The following is a 13,406-nucleotide window of genomic DNA, read 5'->3' as shown; positions in this document are numbered from 1 at the left end:
TCTGTGTCTCTCTCTGTCTGACGTTATGTCACTTGGCCATTAACGTCCCCCAGGTCCATCCGTGTGGTTGCAAACGACAGGATTTCCTTCTATCTCATGGCTGCAGACTATTCCGTTGTGTGTGTATGTCACGTCTTCCTTATCCCATCAGCCACTGACGGACACTTGGGTCGCGTCCATTTCTTGGCTGTTGTGAAGAGCGCTGCCGTGGCCACGGCGGGGACAGATATCGTTTCGAACCAGTGTTTTGGATTTCGTCAGCTAAATACTCAGGAGTGGCATTGCTGGGTCCTAAGGCAGTTCCATTCCTAATTTGTTAAGGCACCTCTATACTGATTTGCGTCGTGGCTGCACCCATTTGCATGGCCACTGACAGGGGTCCCCTTTCTCCGTGTCCTTGCCCGCCTGTGTTCAGTCCTGTCTTTGTGACGGCGGCCACCCTGGCGATGTGACGTCACGTCTCACTGTTGTCCCCGTCCTGGCTGCAGGAGCAGAAAGGAAAGGCCCCACAGCACGGCTGCAGCCACGGATTCCACAGGATGTTGCCCAGGGAAAACTGGGGGGGCACGGGGCTCAGCGTCGTCCTGTGCTGCTGCACCGCCTCGCCCACCGTGGCGATCACCTCCTGGTACAGGGGCTCCGTGCCTGGGGACAGGGGCCGGGCCTCCGAAGGGTCCCTGGAGAGGTCAAACAGCAAAGGGGGGCTGTGCCGGGTCACCCCTTCCCCGGAACAGGGGCACACGCCCCGGCCGTAGCAGGCCCCCGCTCCCTCGGGGTGGAACCGCGGGGTCACGTAGTGGACCTTCCAGATTCTCCCGCCTGCATGCAAACAGAGAGGCAGTCAGGGCAGCAGAAACCGCAACGATGGGAAACCCGTGACCCAGGGTCCAATGCTGGGGAACCGTCATCCACGCGCCACGTGATAGAAAAAGAGAAGGGACGAGACTGCAAGGTGGGTCGTGCACACGTGTCACCAGTGTTGTCACATCGGGGGGTGTGTGAGTGCACGTGCACGTGTGTGCACATGGCGTGCTCCAGGCACAGACAAGCAAAGAGACTCATCCAAAAGGGCTCAGGGAGGCCTGTGCGGGGACTAGAGCCACATGTACCATTAGACTATTCAGACCCTGTGCTCTGTGTTTCGATGGTTCAAGTGTCCCCCCTGTGATGCCTACACACAGAAGCGAGTCTGTCCACAGCTCGATGGGCAAAAGTCTTGCTGTGTCCTCTAGGGGTTCGTTTTGGGTCCAGGGCAGATAATAACGCCGCTCAGAGGACGTCATGCAGTGGGGCCGGCGGGCACCTTCCCCTGCAAACGTGCTCAGCAGCACCTGTCACCCTCAGGGATTGTCTTGAGGGACTCTTCTCAGCAAGAAAGAGATGTGCTTGCCCACCGTGAATTTCAGGTGTCGACATGGCCAGGAGACGGTCCCCACCTATGGGGTCAGACACTGGTCTAGATGTCACCGTGAAGGTGTTTTTTAGGTGAGTTGGCCACTGAAGTAGGCAAGCTTGGAGAAAAGCAGGTTGCTCTGCCTCCTGGGGTGGGCCTCACCCCATCAGCTGAAGGGCTTAAGAGAAAAAAGGCGGAGGTTCCCCAAAGAGGGAGGGATTCTGCCTCCAGACCACAGCGTGGAAATTCAGCCGTCAGACTCACGAGGGCAGCGTCCACTCCTGGCTGGCTGTCTGTCTGTCTGCCCTGCAGGTTTCAGACTTGCCAGCCCCCTCAACCACGTGAGGCAGTTCTCTAAAATCTCTCTCTCTGTCCCCATCCACCCATCCATCTCACTCACCCACCCATCTATCCATCCATCCATCCATCCACATCTATCTTTATCTTCTGCCTATCTATTGCTTATCTATTTAATCTATTTAACTTATAATTTTCCTGTCCATTTAGCTATCGTCTATCTATCCATCTACCTACCTATCTTCTACCAATCTATCCATCTATCACCTACCTACCTACTTACCGTTCTTCTATTTAATCTATCTTCCTGTCTATGTAGCTATCATCTATCAACCTATTAATTTTCTCTCATCTACTCACTATCTCTCACCTATCTATGCATTCATCCATCTCTGTCTGTCTGTCTATCTATCTATCTTGTATCCATCCATCCATCCCCCACCTATCCATCCATCCATCCATCATCCATCCATCCATCCATCCACCATCCATCCATCCATCATCCATCCATCATCCATCCATCCATCCATCATCCATCCATCCATCATCCATCCATCCATCCATCCACCATCCATCCATCCATCATCCATCCATCCATCATCCATCCATCCATCCACCCATCCATCCATCCATCATCCATCCATCATCCATCCATCCATCCATCCATCCATCCATCCATCCATCATCCATCCATCCATCATCCATCCATCATCCATCCATCCATCCATCCATCATCCATCCATCCATCCCCCCACCCACCCCCTCGGTTCTGCTTCTCCGGAGAAGCACGCCTCACACGAGCCCCCCAGCGTCGAGGGGAACGCGTGTACTCACTGTCCCTGTCGCGCCAGCGTGCCGCGTGGAGGTGCTTCCCGCAGTAATGAAACAGGAAGTCGTGGGCCGAGCGCTCCACAGTCCCTTGCAGCAAGGGCACCAGGCTATGGCCATCGATCACCCTGATGCAGGGACGAGACCAGAGGAAGGAAGGCGTCAGACCGAGGCCACCTGGGCTGCGTGAGCCCCTGGGCACGAAAGTCCCACACCTGACAGCACGTGACGCAGAGATCAGCTCCGTCCCTGAGCGCTCAGCAGGCCGCCAGCTGCCGACCACCATACACAGTGTTGTTTTAAGACACACAGTTCCTGAGTCCCAGGGTTGTGTGCGATGCAGCATTACACCCACAGACACACACACCGCCCGCCCCGCATACGTATTTATTAATACTCTGGAGAACCCGCATGGACCACAAATACCAGGCCTTTCTGTGAAGAGAAGCTGGGGACGCGACCCCTCCTGCTATCGTCCCTCACACCGGCCTAGTTATTTGGTCCCACAGGTGGAATCAAATCAAATCATTACCAAAACACTGACTTCTGTTTCTTCTCCTGCGTTAGACATGCTTTGGCTGTTATCAAGGCGAACGCCATTTTCAGGGCATACCGTTATAGCCCCGCCCACGTGTAGGCACGTTTTTTAATTATACGGAGACGTCTCTCCATGCACCACATTGCAACGGTCCGATTTCCCGCTTGTTAGGCTGAGCTCTGCGATTTGACCCAAACTGCAGAAATAGGCAGCTGGACCCAATATTTTCATCTAAACCTGTGTTTTCCTGATGGTTCTTGTAGGTCCGGCTGTCTCCTACAGTTGAGGATGTGAGCGTTTTCTTAGGGTCCCTATGTCCTTGCAGTTTATAACCCCCTACATGTGAAAGAAGAAAAGGAAGCAGGTGGGCTCTCTGTACTTGTACCTGTCTTGGGGGACCTGGCCGCCCCCCAGCTGCACCACCGTGGGGAAGACGTCCATCAGGCTGGTGGGCTCCTGGATGACCCGGCCGGCCGGCAGCACCCCGGGCCAGCGGGCGATCCCCGGGACTCGGATGCCCCCTTCCCAGCCGCCCATGCCTTTGCCACCTGTAAGGAAAGGACATCGTTAGGACTGCCCAGGAGACCGTGCGGTGCAGATACACACCTGTGTGCACGTGTGTGTGTGTGTGTGTGTGTGTGTGTGCGTGCACGCATGGTGGCAGCCGTCTTTCCCCAAATTGGCCATGCCCCCACCAGCAGGCGGAGCCCACATACTGTTCTTGGTCCCACCGTCTGAGCGCCAGGTGCCAGCCGTCTGGGCTCTGAGAGGCAGCAGCAAAGGGACAAGGCACCGCCAAGTCATTCCGGGAGCTGCAAGAACGCAGTTCGTGGCGGCTGTACGGCGCAGGCCGCTGTTTCCGTGCGGAAGAGGTTGCCCTGAGCTCCTGCAGGCGGCCGGCGTTTCTTCTCACATGGTCCTTCCACCGTCAAAGCTTCAGCAGCCTGTCCAGTCCTTCCTGGGTCTCAAGCCGGACTTCTCCGCCTGCCACCAGCTGGAGGGAGCTCTCTGCTTTCCAGGGCTCAGAAGGTCAGGCCAGGCCCAGCCACTCGGCTAACGTCCCCACCTAACGGTCGGCGGTGCCGGGTTACACCGTGTGACCACAGCACTGACGTCTGGTCACTGTGACAGATGCCAGGGCTCAGGGTGGACCGCTGTTCAGTTTCTGCCAACCACAGCCACATATATGAGGTCGGGCAATTAAGTTTGCGAACGCCTCCTAGGAAAAGTGCTGCCTACCTCACTGCTGAATGTCACCACGGTCACCTTCTAAGTCCTCCCCTTGGGAAGCTATGCACCGACGCCAGCGCCTAGTCCACCCTTCAGAGCAATTTGGGAACTCTTTTTCTGGACTGGCAATCAGAGCTGTCGTCGTATGACCCTTGAGGTCCTGAATGTCATCCAAATGTCTTCCTTTCAGTATTTCCTTTATCTTCAGGTAAAGAAAGAAGTCACTGGGGGCCAGATCAGGTGAGTAGGGAAGGTGTTCCAATACAGTGATTTGTTTCCTGGCTAAAAACTCCCTCACAGACAGTGCCGTGTGAGCTGGTGCATTGTCATGATGCAAGAGCCATGAATTGTTGGAAAAAAGTTGAGGTCGTCTAACTTTTTCACGCAGCCTTTTCAGCACTTCCGAATAGTAAACTTGGTTAACTGTTTGTCCAGTTGGTACAAATTCATAACGAAGAATCCCTCTGATATCAAAAAAGGTTAGAAACATCGCTGCAACAAGTTTGTGAACTTAATTGTCAGACCTCGTACACGTGGGGGTTTCCCAAGAAGAAACAGGTTCATATACAGTCAATTCTTACTATTCCTAGTAGGTATGTTTGTTCTACAGAGTCACCAAAACACTGATTTAGCAAATGCGGACCCACTTCTCGTAGCGGAAAGACAGGGTTTAGGTTCCTGACAGCCTCTGGTCACTGCATCTTCATCCGTTGATCAACGCAAACCTTGGTTCATGCTGACTCTGGTGAAAGACACCTGACTGAACAGGTACTGCTGATGCATGGAGACTGAGTGCTGCACCTGGGCCGTGTAAACAGGTAACTCGCCAGCAAAATGCATGCAGATGCAAGCATATGGCCCGAAGTGACCATGGAGGGGATACGTTCACAGTCAGAGCCCAAACGAGCGGGCAGAATGTCCCCGCTGCCCCCGCCTCGGCTGGGAGCGTGTGCATCGCGAGACTCCGTTTCTTGGCCCCTCTGAGAATTGACTGCAAAAGCGCCACAGGGGTTGACGTGGGGTTTTCACAGGTGTGTTTCCGCCACTGGGACTCACAAGGATAGGATGCATGGGTAACGCAATTGACTGTGTCAGACTTTAAAAAAAATAGCTATAATATAAAGGTATTCCACCCTAACTGGGACACCATCTACTGGAATACAAGGACACACACTGCCCCACTGGGCTATCTCTTTTTTTTCTGGGAGTGTTCAATACATTTTTATCTTTTTTTTGTTATTTGTTTCAGGTGTACAGCATAGTGGTTAGACTTTTATATAACTTACGAAGTGACAACCCGAACTAGTCTATCTGACACTCACCCTCGTTATTAGAATATTATTGACTATATTCTCTATGTGGTTCTATATATCCCGTGACTATTTTTTTTTTAATTACAGTTGACATTCGGTATTATTTTACATTAGTGTCAGGTGTACAGCATAGTGGTTAAGACATTTATATAATTGATGCAGTGATCCCCCCGAAAAGTCTAGTCCCCACCTGGCACCATCGATAGTTATTACAATATTATTGACTATATTCCCTGTGCTGTACTTTACATCCCCGTGACGATTTTGTGACTACCAATCTGTACCTCCTGAGACCTTCTTAACTCCTTATTTGTACATCTTTTTCTTCTATTAAAACACAAATCCTTTAGAGGAGACCATGCGTCTTCTCTCTATCGTGGCATGTGGGTAGAACATGGTGTATAGTAGATGCTCAATAAACACCCTTGGAAACAGCGCGCTCTTTCTGACGCCCACCTCATCTCCAGCCTTCACTGCTGGGACCCACGTGCTGTCACGTATCTGTTTTCCAACCCCAGGGTCCATCTGTCTTACCTCTGTAGATGCCATTCCATCCACCCAGCTGGCCGTGTTCATCTCTGGCCTCCAAATGTCCTCCATGATCCGAGGTGAAGTACGTGAAGGTCGTGTTTTTCAAACCATGTTCGTCAAGGGCATTCAGAATTCTACCTGCACACAACACAGAACGTTTCAAGACAGCGTGAGTAAGCTAGCATCAGCGAACGCAACACAGTTCCCCCTCTCTACGGAAGTCACCGCGTCCTAAGAAGGGACCCCCGTCTCCAGGAGGCCACGGTGATGCATGAAATCATAAAATGTGAAGACACACATCATTCCTCTCTACGGTAGGGCTCAGAGTCCTGCTTACAAAGACACCGACAGTACGGAAGACACATAAAGCTGGCAGGTCTCTTGGACATGTTATGGCTGCCATGTACACACACGTCCATCATAGTAAGTGCATGTGGATGGGGACGTGATGAGAACGTGGCTGTCCCAGGGGTGTCTCACACAGGAGGAACCCAGGGCCCTGAGCATCTCTGGGTGTTGGCATATGGTGGCCAAGACCCAGCAACGCAGAGCCGTCTGCCAACCACGCGACGGCTTTAACCCACCGAGGTCGCGGGAACTCAAAAGCATGGAAAACAAAGCCTGTGAGCTGCATGGGCTTTCATAGCCCTAAACATGCAGGTTGTGGAACCCAAGATTGAAAGTGACTGGACTTGGAGCTCAGCGGTGCCCTCCACAGCTAAGACTGAAGGACAACAACTTGACTTGGAGCTGATGGGTCCTGGGAAAACACATCATTCCCCGAAAAAACACTCTCCGGGTGGCTTTACACACTGGACTTGCTGGGAGGGCGGTTTTTTGTGCACAAGGAGACTTCAGCAATCAGAAACACTACACAAGCATATAAATGACGTGGCAGACTTTTCTCCCTCTTCACGTTCTTTACTGCACCCCGGTTCATGGTGGGCTGGCCCACGCATGGCCATGCTGTCACGGGGAGGCCGAGAGGGAGTGATGCTCTCGGGGGGGTGCCCCAGCTCACCTACAAGCCAGTCCATTTCCTCCACGTTGTCGCCGTATAAGCCATGCCGACTCTTCCCCAGAAACTCCTTGGTGGTTACCAGGGGGATGTGGACGTGCAGCAAAGAAACAAAGAGAAGGAACGGCCGGTCCTTATTTCTGAAAGAAGAAAAGCATCCTTCAAAAATAACGGCCTGCGTTTCAGTGCGATGGGGTCCACGACGTCTCAGCAGAGACGCGTGTTTTGGAAGCCCATCCCTCTGAAAGGTTGACTTTTTCCGACCCATCTGCTCAGAGGCCGGCGTACGGAACCTCAGACACGGGACAGAGACGCAGAGGCTCTGAGAACTCACCACCTCTTTGCAATGGGATGGTTTATGAAGGCCAACAGGCACATGAAAAGATGCTCAACCTCACTCATCATCAGGGAAATGCAAATAAAAACCACGATGAGACACCACCTCACTCCGGTCAGAGTGGCATCATCAATAAATCAACAAACAACAAATGCTGGCGAGGCTGTGGAGAAAAGGGAACCCTGGTGCACTGTTGGTGGGACTGCAGATTGGTGCAGCCACTATGGAAATCAGTATGGCGGGATCTCAAAAATCTGGAAGTGGAACTACATTATGATCCAGCAATTCCACTGCTGGGTATTTATTCAAAGAAATCCAAAACACTGATTTGAAAAGATAATGTAAACCCCTATGTTTACTGCAGCGCTATTTACAGCAGCCAAGACTTGGAAACAACCGAAATGCCCATCGGTAGACGACTGGATTAAGAAACTTTGGTACATTTACACAATGGAGTATTACTCAGCTATAAAGAAGTTGGAAATAGTACCATTTGCAACGATATGGATGGAACTAGAGAACATTATGTTAAGTGAAATAAGTCAGTCGGAGAAAGACAAATACCATATGATCTCACTTATATGTGGAATCTAAAGAACGGAATCAACAAACAAACAAAACAGAAACCGTCTCAGAGATATAGAGGAACAACTGATGGCTGCCGGATGGGAGGGGTGGGCAGACGGATGAAAAAGGCGAGGGAGTAAGAAACAGAAATTGGCAGTTACAGCACCGTCATGAGGATGTAACACACAGCACAGGGACTCCAGTCAATAGTACGGTCCTAACTACACACGGTGTCAGGTGGTTATTACCCTTATCAGGGGGATCACTGCATAAATTACACAAATGTCTAACCACTATGCTGTACATTTGGAAACAAGTATAATGTTTTACGCCAACTGAAATGGAGAAATACATTTTTTTTTAAAAAAAAGGGGAGCACCATGATAATTTAATTACCTTTCGATATAGGAAACGGCTTCCTTGAGCAGACGACTGCCCGTTCTTTCCAAAACCATGGGCTGCTCGGTGACGTTGTGGTTCTTCATGAGGATACAATTCCAGCGACGCACAAACCCGAAGCTAGCGTACCAGGACGCGAAAACCAGGACGCCCAGGCCGGCCAGCCCCGCGACCGCTTTCCAGGAAACGGAGGTGAGCCCACCGGCCCTGCCAGCAGCAACGGTCAGGATCCCCAGCGCCATCAGCTGGGTGTAGCGACCCAGCTGTGCCCTCAGGGACGCGTCCACCTCCGGGGGCCGGCCCGGGTCACAGTCGTTGACGAGCGTGAAAGGCATGCCGTAGAAATAGCCGAACCCGTGGTTGAGTGGGTGGTGGCAGTGGTCCGTGCGGGACTCACAGTTCACGCCCTGGTGCCATTTTCCTGAGGATCAAAGCGGAGCCGGACGTGGAAGGGACTCGGTCGGACACGAGCCGCCTTCGCAGGATCATGTGAAGGTTGTGATGTAAAGGGACGGTATGTGGGGGGGGGTTGGTAGATGAGGGGAAAGGCGGTCACATATGTGGTGACGGAAGGGGAAGCGACTCTGGGTGGTGGGCACACAGTGTGACGTATAGATGACGGATTACAGAACGGTGCACTTGGGCGCGCTCTCTAAGGCGCTTCCTTGGTGACATCATGTCAGGTGTCACAAGGCGTTGCTGGGAGAAGGAACACCTCCTCGTGGCTGGACTAGGAGAAGGCTCTGGAAGCTTGTGACAGGCCTCCCCCCACACGCCCTTCTGTTGGCCGATTTTGCTCTGTATCCGTTCACTGTCATAAGTCATGGCTGTGACTGTGACGATACGCTCAGGGGGTCCCTCCTGGTGAGTTCCCCAGGCTACAGGTGGGCCAGCGGACCCCTCACAACCCCCCTTTACAACGAGGGACCTTGGGACCCTTCCCTGAGCGTGCTGTGCAAGTCAAGGCGGTGCTCATTTACTCTGAGGGCCATTTGGGGTAAGATCATTTCTAGACACGTTTCTGATAAACCAAGAGAGGAGAAGGCTGAGACGGCCAGGGAAGGAAAGCGGTGACTCGAGCACCATCGGGAATTAAATCTACTTGTCGGTGACAAAAATGGCGACATTGTAAACAAGCCAAGCAGAGGTCTGATGGGCCGGGCACCAGATTTTGGGTCCCCAAATGGGGACTTTTTCCCCTTTGTAGGAACACAGGTTCTCGGGATCGCTGATATGCAAGGCGACCGAAGGGTCCGAGGCGTACCTATGAGGCCGGTCGCGTAGCCTTCCCGCTGCAGGATCCTTGCAAACGTGGTCTCGTTCGCGGGCAGCCCGCCCGAACCAGCGTTCCACTGAAGGGCCCGGTATCCGTCGGTGGCTTCCATGCCTGTGGACCAAACACACAGGAAGCCTTTAGTTTCTGTGGGCTGCAGTGCGGGCTCTCAGCACGGAAGGAGTGACTCTGCACCCCTCGCCAGGGGGCACGCTGCCATGCCAAGCATCATCTTCGGTTGTCACCACTGGGGAGGGGTCCCGCTAGCGTCTCGTCGGTGGAAACACCCGACTCTGGCCCAGGACAATGTCACCACAGAGAATCAGCCCAAATGTCGGCAGTGCTGAGGGTGACAAACCCTGGGCCTTTGCAGGACTCTGTTTATCTATCTATATACCTCCCATCTATCTATCTCTATCATCTATCCATCTATCAATCTCCTATAGATCAACTGATTGAACTATCAATCATCTATCTAGCATCTATTGATTGATCGATCATCTATCACCCATTCATCTCTATCATCTACCATCATCTTCTATCCATCCATATCTATCTATCTATCTGTTCATCTATCTATCTCTATCATTTATCTATCTAACCAATCATCACAACTCTATGCATCCATATCTATTATCTGTCAATCATCTATCTGTCTAGCATCTATTGATCAATGGATCATCTATCATCTATCTATATCATCTACCATCATCATCTATCTATCCATTATCTATCTATCCATTAATCAATCTATCTATCTATCATCTATCTATCTAATCTATCAATCTATCAATCATCTATCTAATCTATCATCATCATCTATGCATATCTATCTATCTTCTATCTTCCATAGTGATCATCAACCCAAGGTGACTCTGCCCTCCAGGGGACACCTGGCAATGCATGGAGTCACTTTTGGTTGTCACAAATTGGGGGTGGATGTTGTTTGCCACTAGCTTCTAGCAGGTGATGACATTGGGGGCACCTGGGTAGTGCAGGATAACGTCCCCACCTCGAGGTACTAAACTTGAGCACATCTTCAAAATCACCTCTGCCACATAAGGAAACCTTCATTCATTGTGGGCGTTACAAGGTGGCATCTTTGGGGGGAAACGGTGCATTACTCAGCCCCCCACCCACCCAGGGCCCTTCTGAAATCCTGACTTCCCATCAACATTGATGCAAATATTTAAACCATCAACAAAACATGAAACATAACCAGCTACCACGGAATAGTTTCAACCTTCTGAATTCCAAATTATCACAGCTTTTTCTTCTTGTTTTTGGTATGAGTACATGAAACACAGTATTTATGTAACCGCAGGACGATGGAATTGCAGATTAAGTTTTGAGCACTTTTCTGGTGTCTCACCCACCCCTACCCCACGATTACGGACAAGGAACGGGTGACGCGGACGTGCCCTTTTCCCGGTTGTCCCTACAACACCTACCTGATCTGAATGAGTGTCTCCCCGTGAGGAAGGCCGCCCTGCTTGGGGTGCAGAGGGGGGCAGCCGCCAGGTGCTGGGTGAGCCGCACGCCTTCGTCTGCGAGCCGGTCGATGTTCGGCGTCCTGAGGAAAGCACAGATGTGTCACTATCAGGAAGGGGTGCGTGCATCAAGCTCCAGGCGATGCCTGTGTAGGGGGAGTCCGGACGGACTGTGTCACACACCCTAGGGACAACACCGGGTTTTAGAATGACTCAGGTTTGGGTCCCTAGCAGGAGCTTGGAGCCGCCTCTCTGAAGTGTGGCTTGGGGGCGGAGACAGGTGGTATCTCACGGGTGCTGGTGTAGTTTAAAGCACCCACCAGCACCAAAAGACGGAGCACCTGGGTGTTCTTTTCAGCTTGTCCACATGTGCGGCACAGAGCTGAGGAGGAAGGCTGTGGCTTGAGCAGTCAGACGTCCAAAACTAGAGTGGGATTCCTCCTTACAAGTAGCAGCCCCGATGTCAGCTTTTCAGCTGAGACCCTGGGTGTGGCTGCAGGGTGCTTGCAGGGACGCCAGCCACCTATGGCCAAGTCTGGTTCTCCATCTATTTGTTTAAGTCCCTCTGGAGCTAAGCATCGTTTCCACCCTTTTCAAGAGTTGGGAAAAATAAAAAGGAGAGAGAGAAAGGCAGGCTGCACAGACCTTGGGTGGCTCTTCATTAAAAAAACGGCCCCTGGGGGGCCCCTGATTTAGAATGCAAAATCACATGCAGCCTAGTTTCCAATGGGCTGGTTGCTGGAAAAAGTACCGTGGCTCGGCCTTACGAAGGGAACGGCTCCATGCCATGAGTCTGAATAGCGTCATACGAGTCACTGAAAGAGGAAGTGAAGGATGCTTTGGAGTGAAGGATCGGGGATGAGGGCGTCCTGGGTCAGGGGGGCCCTGAACCCCACGACAGTGTCCTTATCGGGGACAGAAGAGGAGAGACACAGACACAGAGGGGACGCCCCGTGGAGACGGAGGCAGAGACGGCAGGGAGGCGGCCACCCGCCCGGGGACGCCTGGAGCCCCCAGGAGCTGGACGGGGCAGGAGGGACCGTCCCCTGGGGCCTCCGGAGGGAGCGCGGCCCTGAGACAGCTTGATGTCACACTCCTGGCGTCCAGGACATGGCTGAGGGTGGGTTCCTGTGGTTTTAAGCCCCCCAGTGAGTGGTCCCTTGTTTAGGAAACATATCCACAGGGTTCTATGTTGTTTGAAAGGTGCAGGGCTGTCTTTTCCTGTCCAAAAATAAATCTTTTGGCGCTGACGTCTGATGCACTAAGGAATTTCCTGCTTCCTACGGGCAGATTTTCAATGCATCCTTCAGCCAAACACCCGCGGACCCTCACACACCCCAGCAGCGCCAGCAGCAAGTACCTCAGTGTCCTGTTTCCATAGCAACCGAGATCCCCAATGCCGAGGTCGTCCGCCATTATCAGGAGAATATTTGGCTTCAAGGCTCTGGCTGCTTGTAACTCGCAAGTCCCGAGAAGCGCGCACACAACGAGCAGCGCTGGCGGGCAGCCCCTGGAGAGCAAAGCGAAGAGGGGCTGCAATAAACGTGTGGCTTTTGGCACGAAAAGGCGGCGTTTGCAGCCCGCTTGCGGGGCAGGGATGTGCACTTGCACTCAATGAGGGTTTAACCAGGGATGGTGGCAGCTGGGTGTGTTTTCCTTTGTCCCCATTGCTGGCGAAACAACACTCTGCAGGAAACCTGCATTCGCCGGGGGCGCCAACTAGGTGTGTGTTTTAATCTGCTTTAATTTACTCCCTTTGTGACGCATCAGGCCACTTCAGCTAACACGTCACGCAAGGGCGTCGACGAGGCCGAGCGCGGGCGCACCCCGTCCCTTCCGCCGAAGGTCCCCGAGTTCCGGCTGCGCCATGACGGGGGCGGCACCTAACCGTGCAAGGAGGAGACACGGGAGCGCACAAGCGCCCCGGGCGCCCCCGGGCGACGCAGCTCAGCTGCTCCACGCGCGCAGCCGCGGCCGGAGCGCACAGGGCGCCGCGCGTCAAGGGGCTCGGAGCGCACGGGGTGGGGGGGGCCCCCCGAGGTCTCCCCGCCCCGTGGCCGGAGGGACGCGAGGCCGGGGCAGCTCCGATCCCGGCGAACACGCGTCGCGGGGTCCCCAGCGGGGTCCCCGGGTGCAGCTCGCGTCTCCCCAGTTGCGCCCCAGCGCGCTCGGGGCGGGGCCTGCCGGGTGTG

General features: G+C 53.1%; 1 protein-coding gene across 3 annotated transcripts in view; it reads right to left on the bottom strand.

Moving 5' to 3' along the window:
• Positions 1-6: 6 nt before the first annotated feature.
• LOC109373344 (arylsulfatase D-like) overlaps positions 7-13,406 on the bottom strand; it is a 15,910-nt gene continuing 2,510 nt past the window's right edge. Inside the window, exons 1-10 of one of the 3 annotated variants that reach the window (XM_019627116.1) lie at positions 12,575-12,657; positions 11,966-12,029; positions 11,176-11,297; positions 9,716-9,838; positions 8,449-8,872; positions 7,152-7,288; positions 6,134-6,268; positions 3,442-3,604; positions 2,525-2,646; positions 7-819 (exon numbers count right to left, since the gene is read on the bottom strand). In XM_019627116.1, the coding sequence (XP_019482661.1) occupies positions 455-819; positions 2,525-2,646; positions 3,442-3,604; positions 6,134-6,268; positions 7,152-7,288; positions 8,449-8,872; positions 9,716-9,838; positions 11,176-11,297; positions 11,966-12,021 (1,647 nt within the window). In that variant the 5' untranslated portion in view covers positions 12,022-12,029; positions 12,575-12,657 and the 3' untranslated portion in view covers positions 7-454. Of the gene's footprint in view, positions 820-2,524; positions 2,647-3,441; positions 3,605-6,133; positions 6,269-7,151; positions 7,289-8,448; positions 8,873-9,715; positions 9,839-11,175; positions 11,298-11,555; positions 12,030-12,574; positions 12,725-13,406 lie in introns of those variants that run through there. The other 2 variants (XM_019627117.1, XM_019627115.1) reach the window with 2 other exon arrangements.

Source organism: Hipposideros armiger, unplaced genomic scaffold (assembly GCF_001890085.2).
Source record: "Hipposideros armiger isolate ML-2016 unplaced genomic scaffold, ASM189008v1 scaffold_709, whole genome shotgun sequence".
Taxonomy (NCBI): Eukaryota; Metazoa; Chordata; class Mammalia; order Chiroptera; family Hipposideridae; genus Hipposideros; species Hipposideros armiger.
This window is presented reverse-complemented; position numbering and strand designations above follow the sequence as displayed.